Source organism: Melanotaenia boesemani, chromosome 9 (assembly GCF_017639745.1).
Source record: "Melanotaenia boesemani isolate fMelBoe1 chromosome 9, fMelBoe1.pri, whole genome shotgun sequence".
Lineage (NCBI taxonomy): Eukaryota > Metazoa > Chordata > Actinopteri > Atheriniformes > Melanotaeniidae > Melanotaenia > Melanotaenia boesemani.
In genome coordinates this window covers 13,389,980-13,406,678 of record NC_055690.1, presented here as the reverse complement: position 1 = coordinate 13,406,678, position 16,699 = coordinate 13,389,980, and the positions used below count along the sequence as shown (strand labels likewise).

The following is a 16,699-nucleotide window of genomic DNA, read 5'->3' as shown; positions in this document are numbered from 1 at the left end:
TCAAAGTTTGTTTTACCAAGACACCATGTACTTATCAAAGGAATCATGAGTGTTGCACCTCTACATCTCCAGAGGAAAATACCTCAGTGGTGATGATCTGCTTGTTCACTTCACCTTTAGACTATTTTGAATGGTAAATATTTTAAGAATGTCAGACTGAAAATAAAAGAATAACCTTTTAGTGCATTGCAAGCCCCTTTCATGTCAATGCTTTTAGTTCTGTTTATTTCCAATAGGTTGTCCTTTAATTTGATGAATGTACTCCAATTAAATGAATCATAATTGGGGAAAAACTTAAATGGGTACACATAAATACACAGTCTGTATGCTCATGACAGACTATATACACATTCAGGATTTAATGTTCCTTTTGTACTTTCTTTCCCACCATTTTCCCATAAGAGTGGCCAGTGCTCCAATTTTAGGAAAGCTGTTAGAATGGAGAAGTAGGTGAACGGACAGTATCAGCCGAACTGGGAGAACAGTCTTCAGACTCGGAGGTAAATTCAGCAGGGGAGAGGACAGGTTTGGCACTGTGGGACATGCTGGCACCAATACCGTGAGGGAGATGGGGGGTAAGCTTTACATCCTGGTGGCGTCTTCGTCTGAAAACTTGCTTCTCTTTATCAAGTGGCGTGGTCTGAGAGAGGATGACAAGGCAACAAGACTTAAGTTCTCCACAAGACCAGAGATGAAAATTTGCGTGTCATTAACTTTAGATGACCCAATATTATCAAGCCAAAAAATGGTGTAATTTGCCACACAACTCTTCAGAAAAATGTAAACTTCTTGTGACACACTATATTGCACTTAAGAAAACTTAGAAAAGCAAGAAGAGACTAAGGCCTGCCAGCATCAAGCCTGTGACAGCAGTTCTTAACAAATCCTGTTGCTCAATACAACACATAACGCTTTAATGCAGTTTGCATTACGAACACAACTTTTTAATGCAGAGTAAATGAAGCGCAGGTTCAAATGTGCAAGAAGAAACACCCACAGCACTTAAGATGAAGTAATGTGATAAACTGATGAAGTATAAAAAAAAAGGACTGTTTTGAAATGATGAGTCAAAACTTTAGGGAATGGAAAATGGAGACTGCCAGCACTTTGCCATGGAAGCACTCACTGCACTTTAGTACTAAGCTGTATCATACCTTATCCAGTACAATCCTGGATGCTGGTTGTGGTCCAAAGACCCTGACTTCTGGATGGTAAAGTCCTGGTCCGGCTGAGTAGAGGGAGATGAATGCAACTCAGAGGATCACCTTGAACTCAAAGCATCACTGACCTGATAATCAGTTGCACAACTCTACACTGTATTGGAGCTGCTATGACACTGGCAGAAACCATCAGCTGACATTTTGCAAAATGTCAGAAAGGTTTGAATTTGGTAACTTCCGAGTGCTTGGCATAAATGATCAAGAAAATATGTGTATTTTTTTTTTTTAAATTGCTCAAGTAAATCCGGTTCAGTATAATCTTCCCATCCCCCACCCATCATCAATGATGAGCAGTTCAGATGCTCAGATTTAACACAATGTTGATTTAAATAATTTCTAAACACCTAATCACTGCCCTGTTAAATATAAGATCTAACAGTGCTGACAGTCCAATCAAAAAAGGTGATAGGCAAAGGCAAACAGGAAAACATGGCAACAAGACAATGGATGAACAGAAAATAAAGGAAGTTGCATTTTTAAAATTACACAAAGTAAAGAATATTCAGCTTTGCAAATGCAGACAATGCCACCTTCAACTAAAAACATTTAAAGTAAAGAGTTTGTACTCAGAGTTAAGCAGCTGCTTCATCATAAGCACTTATGTTCTGACAAAAATGCAATTGCCAAAGCAGGTTCATTAAGAAAAATGAAAGCAGAAGAAGAAAAAAAAAAAAAAAAAGCTCACATATAACCTAATAAAAACAGAATTCCATACAGTGTCAGTATTTGGTGTTGTGCTGCAAATCTTTGCTTACCGTTATAATAGACACGCCAGCTGTAGTGCTGTTGGGCTTGGGTCCAGTATTGAAATGCTTTTTGATTTTCCCAGCCACAGGAAGCTGGTGCTCTCTCTCCAGTACAGCATCACCCTGAAACGTACAGAAAGCAATGTTCAATAGCAACACATTCGGTTTTACAGAATCAGACTTGCTATGTATACCGTTTGTGATTATGATAAAATGTTGGACTTACATTAACCCATGGGTGATCAAGCACTTGTACAGCAGTGTATCTTTGAACCACCACTACCTGCAGCATCCCAGTGATTAGACCCTAAAGATGGGAATGTTACCCATAAATAACCAGGGAAAAAAATAAATAAATCTCAAAACACCCCTACATCTGATCTGACAGATTGATGTTTCACATGGAGCATAATCATAGCAGATGAGAGCACATTCTGACACAAACCCTGGCAGCATCTGAAATGTTGTCCCAATATGGTGCTGGAAAATCAACCTGTCCCTTCAAAATTTGTTCAAAGAGAGCCTCCTGGTCTTCACCATTGCTGTAGAAATTAGAATACATATTTTTAAACAGACAGGTTTTGCATTGCAGGCTACAGTGTGATGACAATACACTAATGCAATTACAATCAATTAACTGAAAATAATAACAAAATACTAAACTACTGATGCAAGAGCACATACCAACGAAAAGGAGGAAAACCACAGAGTAGTATGTAAGTGATGACACCAGCTGCCCAAATATCCACCTTGAGGCCATACCTACAATTAAACATTGCAGATAGCAACGTCATATATGAGAGACCAATGACTTCTCCACAAGTATTACTGTAGTAGTTTGATTGTTCTAATAACTACAAAATTACATTACATGCATCTCACCCTGTTTCAGCAACAATTTCTGGTGCTACATAGGTGGGTGTGCCACACACAGCATAAAGAGGTCCATTCACGACAGTAGCCAAGCCAAAGTCACCCAACTTCAGAGATTTACTACCATCCTGATGCTCATACACCTATATAAACACACAATAAGGGATGTGAGAAATGTTAAAAGAAAAAAAAAACAGAGGGCAATCTAGGCTGTAAAGTTTAAGTGATGAGCTTGAAATTTTATCCCGGTTTTTACACATTTTAAAATTTCCTGACTACCAGTGATTTTTACTATATTTTTTAAATTGATATTTGCCAGAATATATCAGAATTAACAGTAGCTGTGACAATGAGAAAATATTAATATGTTAAAATTACACAAGAGATTGGTGTTGCAAGTGTTAAAATACATATGTTGTAATTACAGCGATTGTGCTGCCATAGTTTACATCATATATTTTGTCTTTCAGATAAACCTAAAAACAATGCTGGAAAATGTTGAACAACTATGGACACAAACAATAGTGTGGTTTACCTACAGGAAAGCTTTCTGTCAACCGTCTTACAACATAAAACATTCAGCATATATATTAAATAAAACAAAATTAATATATTAAAGTCCTATTTCATTTCAAATTAATCAAACTGACTAATTTGGTCACGGGTTTAATACAATAGCGAAACTGTTTTGCAAACTATTTTGTTCAGGTGTAAAGTGAGTTTATAGGATAGTTACACACCATATTGTACTTCCTGACATGAATTTGTGTTTTTCTGGTTCCAATTTTCTAGACATTTTAGAAAGAAAAAAAATCCATTATTTTTTTTCTTTTCTTTCTAATATGGCATAAAGGACGTATAATTTTACATTTATTCCCAATACTTCTTTATACCTAGAGGAAAAAACAAAAATACAAACACTAAACACAAACAAATTCCATACTTTTCATATTGCATGTCAATCTTATAACTAAATTAAATATATATATATATATATATATATATATTAAAGTACAAGCACTTTAAATAATAAAAAGGCAACTGTATATATAAATACTATGTGAAAACAAAAACATTTAAATAAGTAAACAAATAAAAAAGGTGCAGTTTGAGTTCTACATCATTTAAAGGTGATGTTGGTTTCTTAATCTCACTCTACTGTGGCTGAATTAATGTGCTGCTCATTCAGCTCCGAAATCTTGAGATCTTTGATATATTTATTAGAAAATTCATTAAACCCCCTCCAAAACTCCAGGCATTATTTCTTTCTTTAAGTTAATTAATTACTTCTTTGCATTTCAAATGGGGAGAAACTCAGGGTGTCAAGTAGAGAAACTTTGTAAAGTCACACTTACCAATAGATTTTCTGGTTTTATATCTCTGTGGACAATATTGAGACTATGAAGGTATTTGATAGCACTTGCCAGGTTGAACAGCATACAGCTGGCATCTCTCTCAGTGTATTTGTTAGAGGAAGTAATGGCATCAAAGAGGTCTCCCCCCTGGAGAAAAAGCATTTAGGATATGAAAGATAGCTTCATTTGTTAAAAAGGCTAAACATAAGTATTTTTTTAAACTTTATACAAACTGTTCACAGGACGTATATTAATTCTATTAAAATAGTCTGCTAAATTAAATAAAAAACACTGAACCTAGTTAGCAAAATGTCAGCAATTGAACAGGAAACATTTTTTTAACATTATGAGATGTATAATACAGTACCTTAACCAGCTCCATTACAAGATACAGCTCATTTGAGGTGTCCATTTCTTCAATTAAGAGTACAATATTTGGATGTTTCACACGCCGAAGGATGGATACTTCACTCTGTATCATGTGCTCCTGGGTGATACAGGAAATTTTAAAGATCAACATATGCATAACAATATAAGACTAGGCAGTGGCCAAGAGCTTGGGAAATATATTTAAGATATTGTATGACCCACTGTGGGGGTACTGACTGATTATTATAGCTGCATAAACATGTCTGAATGTAAATTACAGATGGGAATGCAATTGGAAAAATATGTAGAAATTGGTAAACATTTATGTATATAAATGCTGTTTGTTTTTACCTTTATTTTATTTTATTTCTACCTGGTTCTGTGTTGACTGTTATGTAATTTCGTACATAAATTAATAAAGAAAATTACACAAAGAAAAAAAAAGAAAAAAACACTATACATTGACCTTTTCTGTCATTTCAGTTTATATAGGACAAGTTTCAGTAAAGATTAGAATAATCATTTCATTTAAATCAATAAATCCATTTTAAAAAGATTTTACACTGACATTATTATCCGAAAAGAACAGTAAATCCACCGCAATTTGATTATGATGGAAGCAGATGTAGACGCATGCTCACCTTTCCCCTGCATTTATCTTTGCTGATTATTTTGAGAGCATACTCTCTTCCAGTAGACCTCTCCACACATTCACGGACAACAGCAAAGTTCCCGTTCCCTAAAGTCCTCCCCACTTTGTACCTGTCTGCTATGGAGACAGGAACTGAGGACCACTCATGCACCAACTCAGCTGTGAAGCAAAAATAAACAAATCATTTTCTTAAAAAGGAATAGAGAAGCCTACATTTTTCTTTAAAATGGGCTTTATCTAGAATGATTATGCCCTATGCAATGTCTTACCCTCACTGCCAAGCCCATCTCCTTCATCCATTGAGCTGCATACCTTGGTAGAGGCCAGTGAGAGTGAAGAACCACTATATTGAGATCCCTGAAAAAAAAGAGACGGCTCTAAAGTAAGAAAGAAAGAACTTATGCATGTGTCTAAGAAAACTTCTGAGAGAACAAAGCCTGTAAAAAACATGAGCCAGCTTACACAAAGCTCATTTGTTCAACTGTATACATCTTAAGGGTGTCTAAGCTTGGAGAGAAAAACAAAACAATCAAGCTTGGGGAATCACTACACTAAGATTTTCATCAGAATAAAGAGTTAAATTTATTCTAAAAAAGAAAATAATGTCCTCCACCACAACAGTAATACCACCCAATGCCAGCCTTATGATTAATTATTGGCATAATTGAGAATTGACATTTATTCCAGCGATAAATGTACTGAACAGTCTCAAAATGACCTCATTTCCTGATTCATTATAATCACAGCAGGTCTGTGTTGCTACAGTCAAGATCTAATCTTTTCTTTCTTACAGGTACAATGGATGAACAACAACGGCAGAGTAGCCACCTGAGAAAACCCCAAAAGGCCCAACAGCCCACCCAGTTACCGACCCCCAACACTCTTATGTATACTTCATGCTAATATCACTATTTCCATCATCATCATCTTAAAGTTATTTGCAATTTCTCCAATGGCTGCAACCTGGGCTAGTTGTTAGTGTATTTAACATCATGATGTCATCTTTTAATTTTATTTTTTATTTTTGCCAGTGATTCTGGGCATTATCTTTTGAGTTAGAAGCTGTTTTGGCAAAATGATCCCCATCTCCCAGTGAAGATAGTAAAAAATTTGTAATTTTGTTGCACTTTTGTTGTAATGACAAAAAAGTTCTAAGAATCCTTTAAAACATCCCTGGATCCAGATCCAGATCACCCCTGAAATCTAATCACTTGTTCTTTATTCCATTTCTAAGGAAAAGATAACTTTTTGAGTTATGTTGCCAACAGACAGACAGACGCCATCAAAACATAACAATGCTCAAATGCAGCTTTGCTGAAATAGGACTATAAAATATGGCCAATTTTCATTAACTTGTGACATGGATGGCTGATATGTCTTTACCTTGTTTACATCATAGTAGGGCTGGGCGATTAATCGATAAAATCGATAAATCGAATTTTCCATTTCTGGAGATTATTTTTTTTGAAAAAAGGGATTTTTTCCATAGTTAGTTAGCAGCAGACTTAGCCCTCCCTCCACACCAGAACGGTGTTTGTCTGACAGATTTTCAGTAAAGTGACCCTTCACTCACGCCTGGGATTTAGCTGTACGTATAACTGCAGTGAGAAATGCTGCAAACACTAGTTAAGAGACAACCTTCATCAGGGGAATTATTCCTGCAGTGGATCCTGTATGATAAGGATCCAGATGGAAAGAGATCACGGATGCATTGTGTCGCATAGTTCTATGTAAGATATGAAGTCGTTTATATGGTGGAAGAGCTATGACATTATATGCTTTATTTTTGCTAGCATTCATCTATATAAACAAATGAATGTTTTAATAAGTTTATTTATGTTTTGTAAAAGAAAAGGAAAAAAAATCAATTAAAATCGGAAATCGGATTTGGTTATAAAAAATCGGAGATTTTATTTTTAGGCCATATCGCCCAGCCCTACATCATAGTAACATCTGTTGCTTTCTAATGACACTACAATAAACAGTTAACCTTATTAAAGCCTTCCATGTTAAGGTAATTAGTTAAAACCTTTGAAGGCTTGCTTGTATACAGTTATCAATTACCTTAAAATATTTGTTAATTCATTGCTCCTATATTACTTTAAGTGTTTATTGATGAATAAAACTGTTTAATCTTTGCACAAATCCTGTTAATGACACCATGTAAATTTCTACCTTAAAGGAACATCAATCCCCATTACCTGTCGTCTTCGGAGGCTTGCTGGACTGGTTGGAGAGGGGCTTGGAGATTTTCCAGATCGAGGTGTGGACAGCTGACTGCCCGCAGTGCCATTAGCTGGAAGTACAGCAAAAAAAGGAGACAATAAGCAAACTAATTAAATTCTGAAAGTATACCACATTAAGTGTAGTCTTAATGCATGTAGCTCAATAAGAACACACTGTATAGATTAGGAACAAAAACAACAAACAGACCATTTGGTCTTTGTGCTGAGAACACCACACAGGCACATTCCCACAACTTACCTGAACTAGGCGATGAGGGAGACTTGCTTCTGCGGGACATCCCACCGCCTCTTGGGGAAGAGCGACCTTGCACTGTGGGGAGGCGACCATATGATGCAGACTTTGCCACTCTGCATTCTGTAAAGAAGTCCAACACAAAAGCAATGCATTTCCAAAGTTATACATTTCCAAAATAATAAAATGTTTTAAATGTGCGACAGTTGGAGGTTCAGTGTTGCCTTCTGCTCATATAAAGCATCAACATTAAACCAGAGCCAAGGACTGTGATAGTGACACCCTAGCCTGAATTAAACGGTAAACTCACTGGTAGAGAGGAATGTTGGAACTTATTTTCATTCAGTCTGTTGCAGATTTATGTTTACTGTGGTCTGATATGTCCTAACACCACCAAATTAAAGTAACCATGCATGTTATGTATCAGATATAATCACTGTGGCAGGGCTAATATCCTGTCACAGAGACACATGAAAAGTTCAGAGGGAACTAAAGGAAGATCAACAGTATATAGTGTCAGTGTATGAGACAGTTAAATAAAATCTATCTTATACATGTTAAAAACAAAAATTTGATAAAAGTGGAAGAATTGGTCCATAACTATTAATTCGTAAATAACAAATTTGTATGTTTGAGCATTTTTTTCAGGGCACATGAAAATTGTAAAAGAAAGAAACATTGTATGTAGTACCATATGACATTGGCATGTAAAACCACAGTAGGAACACCACAATAACACCACCACCACAATAATTCAGCCTACTCTACTTACCAGTTTCATCCAAATTGAAGTCATCTTGGTAGCGGAATTTTTCAGGGCCACAAGCAAAGAATATATCATCTTCGCCAAAAAAGTCCTGAAGGCAGGTGACCTGGAAAAGATGATATTTTCTTTTTCAGTTACAAACAAGTTTTAAAAGATGTACTCATCTAAGTGATATCAGTAAACAATTCTATGGAGTATATCCCTAGTATAGAGTATGTATAGAGTATGGCCAATTTAGTCACACATGCAACCAGAAATCTGTAGGGTGCGACTATGTCTCACCCTTCCACTCCTAAAAAAAAAAAAAATCTATGCAGTTTATAATATAGCTAAAGAAGAGATACTTCTTAAATAAGTCTTTTGCTAGTGTGGATACTGCTGAACAAGCAAGGTCAGTTTATTTCTTCAATGAATTATTAATTCAACTTTACCTCCATAACCATTTCTCTTTATAATTTATGTATTTATTGGGACTAAATGTAGTTGATCTTTGGTACATTCTTTGAATTATTTTAACTGCAAAGAGAAAATGTTAGGTGCACCAGTGCAACCACTGCAAAAATAACGTGGAACCCTGGCAAGTAGTCGTAAAATGAAAGAATCCACATCTCTTGAAATAATAATAACTAGTAATAACTAAATGTATAAAAGACAAAAAGGAAAGCAAAACTGTAGATAATGTTTAATCAGTCTATAGACCTGCAAACTGATGCAGCCTCTGAGAAATCCACAGGATTAAAAGAAACATGACTGTTTAACAGACACTAACATTTTCATTGTGTGTAGAGAATGAATAATAGAATTAATCCAATCCTTTCAACCAGATGAAAGAATCTTTGGGGTACCTGATGTATTTTAAAAGTAGCTTGAAATCTCCTGGATTTTATTCTGTGAGTCTGAGACGCTGTTGTGTGCCAGTCTTTAAATAGTCTACATCCCCCAGTGGGAGATTAAGTTATTTGTCCTCTATTGTCATTATTCAGTATCAAATCATGTCACAAAATGTTTACCCTCAGTCATCCATTTAAGATGCTAATCATGTTAGCACAAAGTGATGTTCCATTCAAAATTATGCTTAATATGCCATGGGTAGCAACATGTGTGTTGTTCAAGAATTAATTATACCATTTGTTTTTCCAAAAAAGAAACCAAATCCCTTCTCAATGGCCCTTTTCACCTTGACCACATTTTTAAATCCTTACTACCCCTTAAAAAAAAAAGAAAAGCTGAGAGGGACTAGGGCAGTGGTTCCCAACCTGTTTTCCTCCCCTGCATGCATATCTTAAAATGCCATGGACCCCCTGCTCCACCCTGTGCTGAAACTGTGCTGGTTTTAGGCTTTCAAAAGTAATATTCTCACCATAAATAATGTATTAATTTTCTCTTTGGGAGACCCCCTTGGGGGGTCCCAGACCCCAGGTTGGGAACCACTGGACTAGGGGACTACTTGATTCCAAGGGGGGGAGCTGCAGCAGTTGCCAATGATACCAGACAGAACAGCAGCTTATTTTAGTACCATGTGGGGGACAGGGGTAGTTAAAGATATAGCTTCAAGTTCTATCTAAAGCCTTTCATAGAGAATATTACAAAAAGTAAAATGATGTCACTATTAGTAAAGATCAAATGGCTCATTAACATGTTGCCATGATGATTTTAAAATTACCATATTTCAAATAAGAAAATGGAATCAGACCAATAGCATATTTTAATTTCTACTACTCATACTCTTAAAATAGTCAAATAAAACAAGGCCCAAAAGTTAAACTGAACAATGTTTAAATGTGTCAATCTACAAATATATCGTGAAATCTGATTTTGATGATTGCTACCAACATATCAGTGCTGTACTACCTGACTTAGGCAGGAATGAGCCAAAAGTTGCTTCCTGATTTCTTGAAATATATTTAAAATAAGCACTGTCATTTCAAATTATATAAACCTCCCATGAAACAGCATAACTGGAGCACATGCTTTATATTGACTACTTGTACCTTTTAGCTCGATGACACAGAACCTCCATTAGACCTGGCACTTATCTGAGACACACACTCAAAACGCATCATCCTGAAGCATCCTGTGCAAATATTGATTGTCAGGGTTTGATCTATGATTTCCACAAACACAAGAGCTGTTGCTGGCATTTAGACCAGAAGTCACAAGATGGAAGGAATGCATGTAATAAGCCAATTGGTATGAGCCATTGTAAAGACCTGCTCAAGAAACACAAATGTGCAATAAAAGATATCAGCCTGTGAACAGACAGATCTCAAGTTCTTCTAGCTCGTTTTGAAGCTGAACACAAAACAGTCACTAAGCAAACTAGGAAGATACACATCTCATTTTAGCTTGCAACTTTGACATCATTCCAGTATCATTTGGCAAGAGCTACTATGCACAAGTTGTACAACCAAACCAACCTAATTAAGTCTTTTCGTAAAAATCTTCATATGCTTGAAAGTCTGATAAGCAATAGCAAGTTTTATTAGTGTATCACTGCAAGTCACTATAACAGGGACATCCATAAGATCCTGCACAAACATTCACTAGCCCACTTTCTTCCCACACTCCATATCGAAATACTCCAGTCTTAGGATTCTATACAGTATTTAGCATTTAGGTGCTATAACATTGTCCTCATCAACAGAACACAAGGACAACTTTGTGTTTCAAAAAGGTGTGAACTAATTACACTCACTTTATCATGCAAAATGATTAGGGAATAAGGACAATAAAATATGTAAATGTGTGTTAGTCTTCAAAACAATTATTGTAGGATCATCGAGAGGAATTGTAAAATTATTTTTCCTAATCGTTTGATTTAAAAAAAAATCAGAACACACAGCAACTAAAAGTACTGGGGGAGGGGCTTTGTTCTGCCTACCTACCCTGAATGGCCAGTGCCAGGTGGGCGATGTTGGCCCGCCGGGCCTGTGCCCAGTGACTGTGGGGGGTTCTGGCTGGGGCCTTCCCCTGCCACCTTCTGGGCAGGTCCAAAGTTGTCCTGGTGGTGGGGTGGCTGGGATTCATGTTATGGTATTGCTGATCGCCCGGGTATCTGGGCCGTCCTAGTCTGCCTCTAACCTTCGTTGAAGCATGGTCTCATTTGCACGTTGCTTTCCATTACCTTTACTTTCCTTTTAACCCATTTTCACTATTCTCTTTTATCTGTCCTCTCCGGTAAGGTCCAGCAAGATTATATAAAGTTCCATAATTCTAAATAAATAAACAACATCAAGAGGAGCCTTATAACCATAAATGTCCCCTTAGCTAAGCAAAATTGCTTGGCACAACACAGCAGCCAGACCATCATTCTGCTTGCCATGATGCTGGATAGGACAAGATAAACAAACAAAAAAAAAAAAAAAAAAAAGAAAAAACACATTTTTTATTCATATTATATATATATATATACACATATATATATATACACATACATACATACACCTTACTTTCTCCCAATAAACTGTTTAGTTAGTCCTATATACAATTTAAAAGGATAAAGTTTCACCAATAGGTAGTCAAACTGTTATTAATGAAGTCTTCCAATTCAGATCAAATTAAAACTTGTCATTTGACCATTACTGTAAACCAATTCATGACAGAGGCTTGTGCAAAAACCTACAATGCACTGTGCAAAAATTATGTCTATAAAATTAATAGAGGCCAAGCGATTAATTGTGGGCAGATGCAGGCCTAACCAGAAAATAGTGTCAAGGTCAACGTGAAGAAATTAATTGGATAGTAAGTTAGATTCTGCATGTTGGAACAAAGGGTGCCATGAATATCATCACTTCCATTCTGTATCGAATGTCTAAAGCATCAGCGGTCTACTTAATTACATCTGTTGCATAATAGTACCATAGAGGATTTAGCCCCGCTTGCATTAATTGATGTAAGGCCAAGTTCTGTCCTCAGATGGCAGCTGACATCTATTTAAAACAAGATTTGTTGACCAACACAAAGTTAATGTGCACAATGTAATAACATTGCAGGGCTACATCCATTGTTGTAGCAATGAGACCATCATGTTAAAGCGTTTCAGTAAAAGCTGAACAAAGCTGTCAAAATCTCAAAGTGAAAAATAAATAGGCTTGCAAAAAATTATAAAAAAAAATAAAGTACAAAAATTTGCAATATATGTTTATGCTTACAGGAAAAACAGTAGAATATCAATGCACCAGCAAATTTTTAGCTACAAAATATTTAATGTGCAATAATAAGTTATATACATGCCATTGTAATGGGTTAATGAGCGGGTTGCATTGGGAAATTTTACTGACTGAACACGTTTTGTTAAAACAAAAAATACATAGCTTTAAAACTTCCAAGACCAAAAGCACAAGCGGCATGTTTACTAAAAAGGTTAAACACCCATGAAAATTGGCTCTCTGAAGCCAGTGGGCAATTTAATATGGCCATCTGGAGACACAGCATGGCAAAATGTATATGGAGCAGAGAAAGAATGGCACAGATTCATTGCCAAGGACATAAGACATCTCATTTGGAGTGACTGGGGTTAAACTTCTAGAAATAAGCAATGATACTAACAACTAGTGAAATACTCCAGGATAAATAAAATTCCCATGGTAAACAAGGTAGATAAATCTACTAACTGTTGTGAAGAAACCCAGCTGCAACAATGACATAGTGGGTCCCATCCTGGGACTTAACTTCAGCCATGTGCTCCATCTTACAGATTAAGCACTGCATCTGTAAACCCTCTTGCAGTACACCTACATTTCTGACATCACTACTGCACTGCTGTTCCTTAGCAACCAAAGTAGGAAACCACTCAACATAGAAATGGTCACAGCCAAATAATACGAACAGTGAATAAACAGAAAAGAGTTTTTGAAGAGACCTTCATAGAACTGTCTATTTTTACAGGATGCTCAGTCAGCTCTTTTAGCAGTTGCTACATACCGTCCATATTTTCCCACGAAAAATCTCCATCTGCTATAATTGCCAGACAAATGTAGTGCCATGCATGGGTATGAATGATAGTTTATTAGTGCAAAGTAAGTCATGCAAGTAATAACAGTCAAATAAATTCAAGTTTAGGAGTATAAACTGGAAATATTAAGGCAAGCAGCTTGTTATTTAGTTGCCACATCACTAATCAGATTACCTGTTGGGTTCCAAGTCAATACATGATTCCATTTAATAGTGTGCTGCTGTTAGCAGGAATATGAGATGGAGTCCTAGAAACCCATTTCTCGTAATACATTTAGCAAATATTCCCTGGTGACTTTGAAGCTACTGGGCTGTGCCTCTCCTTGGGTAAGGAAGCAATTCTCAGAGGCATGAATGAAAGCAAAGTTCAGTTAAATCCTCTGCAAATATGCATCAAGTTTTCTTTCTTCAATGTACTGAATTAAACTTCAGATGTAGGAGACAGTACCACAACTGTGAAGTCCATTTGAACAAAACCTGGTTCTACATCTTATACATAGTATTCTACTATGTTAATGTCCCTAGCCTAAATCTCGATTATAGTAAACATTAGAATTAATCTATGCACAGAGGCCATCTTTCCCACTTAAGAGCTTTAAAACAGAATAAATTTCTCCCTGCTCACAGGGAGAAAATAAAAAAAAGTAAAATTTACACATATTCACCCATTCATTCACGCACTGAATGTGAATGTGAGTTTAGCTTAATATAAATATTGCAAATACAACTGACATCTCTGTATAGGAATTCATGGAATTAACTTTTTCCAATAATTCTGGTTATTAGGGAAGACATAGTTGCACATGTATATAGCAGTTACATAAGAATGCATCAAATAAAACCATTCAAAATTCATCCAGCAACTTTAACTATAAACGTTTGCCACAAACTGCATCTTGAACAGCCCTACAGGCTACTGTATGCTACTAGTAAGATATTTTTATTATTTCTAAGTAAGAAGAGAACTGAAAGGTTTTATGCAAATACATTTTATGCATTAAAAAAAAACAAAAAAAAAAAAAACACCTATATAGGCAGCTTTTTTGGTTTTGTTTTAGACTCCTAAAACCACTGTGTTATTTCAGTGTTCCTGTTGTCCCTGCCCTTCTTGGAAATATGGCATGATATCAAAAATATTAAAATCATTCCATGAACAGGTGTGTGCTTTTCAAAATAGTCACAAAGAATAATAACACCTACCATTTTCCCATCAACAGTATATAGCCTTTTGACGACTCCAGAGTCGAGCTTAATGGCATCTGTGACGTCAGTCATAACCTGCTCAAACGAGTGTGCAGTCTTCTTGTTGAGCAAAATCCGTACAGCCTTGCGTGGTTTTACTCCACTTCGAACAATTGTTACCAGTTTAGGCCTTATGAATTCTTTGTTCTCTCTGGTTTCTGGGGATCCAGTCTTGGCACTACCAAGGGAAGAAGGATCACGGACAGACACAGCAGTCCTGGCACCAAGTGACCAGTTGGGATTTACGTTCTTTGTGTAGTCCAGCTTCTTATAGGGCTCTATTGAAGCACAAACATAGCTCTCGCCTACAGAAAAATTAAAACACACAACAACAGATTTCATTTTATACACATAAGCAAAGACACTGATTATACAAAGCAAATATTACAGCCTTGAGCAACACTGTCATTTTCTTTTTAAAAAACTGAGAAAGTGAGGTATGTTTTTGATTATGTTATGCATTTCCTTATTTTGTTTAGCAATTTTTGTAGCATTTTTAACATAAGTATGCAGTAAACTTTGAACATCTCAGGAGCACAGCTCACCTTCCACCAGCTGGTCCATGCTGGTGATCCTTGCTAAACCATCAATGGAATATATGGTCCGTACTCCTTGGGGCAGGTTGACATTATCTGACAGACATCTTGTGAGGTCAGCAAGGAGGGCTTCCAGAGACCTAAATCTGTCCTGAGAAATGGCATACACAATTCCTTTGAAATATCGGTCCCCATTGCGGTAGAAACGGATCTTCTTGGCCTTCTTTTCTGAGCTCAGTGCTTGCAGTGTTCTGGTTCTGTACAGGCTGCAGTGGGCACTATGAGTGGGGCTGGGGAGCCCATTTCCTCTTGAGCCCCTTCGAGTGTATCTCTGAGCCTTGTCCCGCTCATCAAAGTGCTCCAGCTCCATGACTGTGATGTGCTATTACATTTAAAAATAATAAAAAAAGGATGTTTAATTTTTTAAAAGGTAATTTAATTTAAAACTACATGACAGAAACATAGCAGTTATGTTCTGTGTTAGTTTAGTTTCTAATACTCCTGATACAGCATTGATACATGCTGCCAGTGCTACTCATAAACATAGAAGAAGCATGTCACACCCATTTTATGCTCCCTTGTGTCTCTCCACTCAGTCTTTTTACGCACGTTGGAAATGGACAATACAATCTCAAGAGTATATGACTGTTTAAAGATGCTGGGCTGATAGATTACTGCAAGCTAAATCACAAAACATAGCAAGAAAACGAAAAGAAAATGCTTTTGTGAATCTAGCTCCAATGTCTTACCTTCAAGGTGAGTACGGATGCAGTCAAACGGGTACCTATGAACGCAACGTGTCTCAGATAATCTTTTATTATTGATGAACCATGCGTCCCTTTGTTGCCCTGTGATGGAGCCCTGCCTTCCTGCCGTGTGTCTGCTCTGCAGCGTGCTCACATGCAGATTGGAGGCAGGGCAGCCGGTGTCCTCCTCCACCCTCCCCTACTCCATTGCAGTGATTTATCGGACCGCTCTGGTGTCAGCCTGCCTCGCGCCCGATGCTGTTGAAGCGCGCACACAGAAACGTCGCTGCGTGTGGGATGCGCGGTCACTGGAATAACCTTTCTCGTGTATTTAAGGACTTCTATTATATTAATCATAGATCATAAACACACCATTGAAAAAAGTGTTAACTCATTAACCCAAGGCTAACCGTTCTGAAAGCTTTGAGCTATTATTTGTATTTAAAAATTACAAACAGGCTAGCAGAATGCTGACAAACTATATTTTTTTTTCTTAAAATCAGATACGTTGCTCTAGTGTTTGTTTTATCGTTTATGTAATGTCTTTCTACTTTTCAGTTAACAGCTAAGTAAACATAGCATACAACTTCTAATATTCAGATACATTTATTTGTTTGGAAAATTCATCTGACCTTAAAATGCATTTTCAGGTCATGTAAACTGTAGAGCAGGGGTCTCCAACTCCAGTCCTCCTAAGCTACTGTCCTGAGGGTTTGATATGTCTCCTACCACAACACCTCTGCACAAGCCTGTTAATGACCCA

General features: G+C 36.7%; 1 protein-coding gene across 3 annotated transcripts; it reads right to left on the bottom strand.

Annotated features, from left to right (window-relative positions):
- Nucleotides 1-428: 428 nt before the first annotated feature.
- On the bottom strand, nt 429-16,670 carry LOC121645419 (serine/threonine-protein kinase DCLK1-like). 3 transcript variants are annotated; one of them, XM_041993860.1, is made up of 17 exons: nt 16,569-16,670; nt 15,940-16,277; nt 15,200-15,572; nt 14,613-14,959; nt 8,466-8,565; nt 7,700-7,816; nt 7,417-7,511; nt 5,485-5,572; nt 5,205-5,374; nt 4,562-4,681; nt 4,195-4,341; nt 2,849-2,982; nt 2,651-2,728; nt 2,412-2,508; nt 2,193-2,273; nt 1,976-2,089; nt 429-640 (listed from the first exon to the last, which is right to left on the bottom strand). In XM_041993860.1, the coding sequence occupies exons 3-17, from the start codon at nt 15,558-15,560 to the stop codon at nt 434-436; spliced, it is 2,256 nt and encodes a 751-aa protein (XP_041849794.1). In that variant the 5' UTR covers nt 15,561-15,572; nt 15,940-16,277; nt 16,569-16,670; the 3' UTR covers nt 429-433. The 3 variants fall into 3 exon arrangements, with proteins under 3 accessions (XP_041849794.1, XP_041849793.1, XP_041849795.1); XM_041993861.1 differs by lacking the exon at nt 16,569-16,670 and adding an exon at nt 1,155-1,228 and having other exon boundaries at nt 486-640; nt 15,940-16,557; XM_041993859.1 differs by lacking the exon at nt 16,569-16,670 and having other exon boundaries at nt 15,940-16,557.
- Between the last annotated feature and the right edge of the window lie 29 nt (nt 16,671-16,699).

Bases quoted from the DNA above. Each gene is read 5' to 3' on its own strand.
- LOC121645419 (XM_041993860.1), bottom strand. From the start codon at position 15,560: ATGGAGCTGGAGCACTTTGATGAGCGGGACAAGGCTCAGAGATACACT. The intron at 8,566-14,612 runs GTAGGTGTTATT...CATCTTTTCCAG, and splicing joins ATACTGTTGATGGGAAAATG to GTCACCTGCCTTCAGGACTT. The intron at 7,817-8,465 runs GTAAGTAGAGTA...ACTTCTTTACAG, and splicing joins CTTCAATTTGGATGAAACTG to AATGCAGAGTGGCAAAGTCT.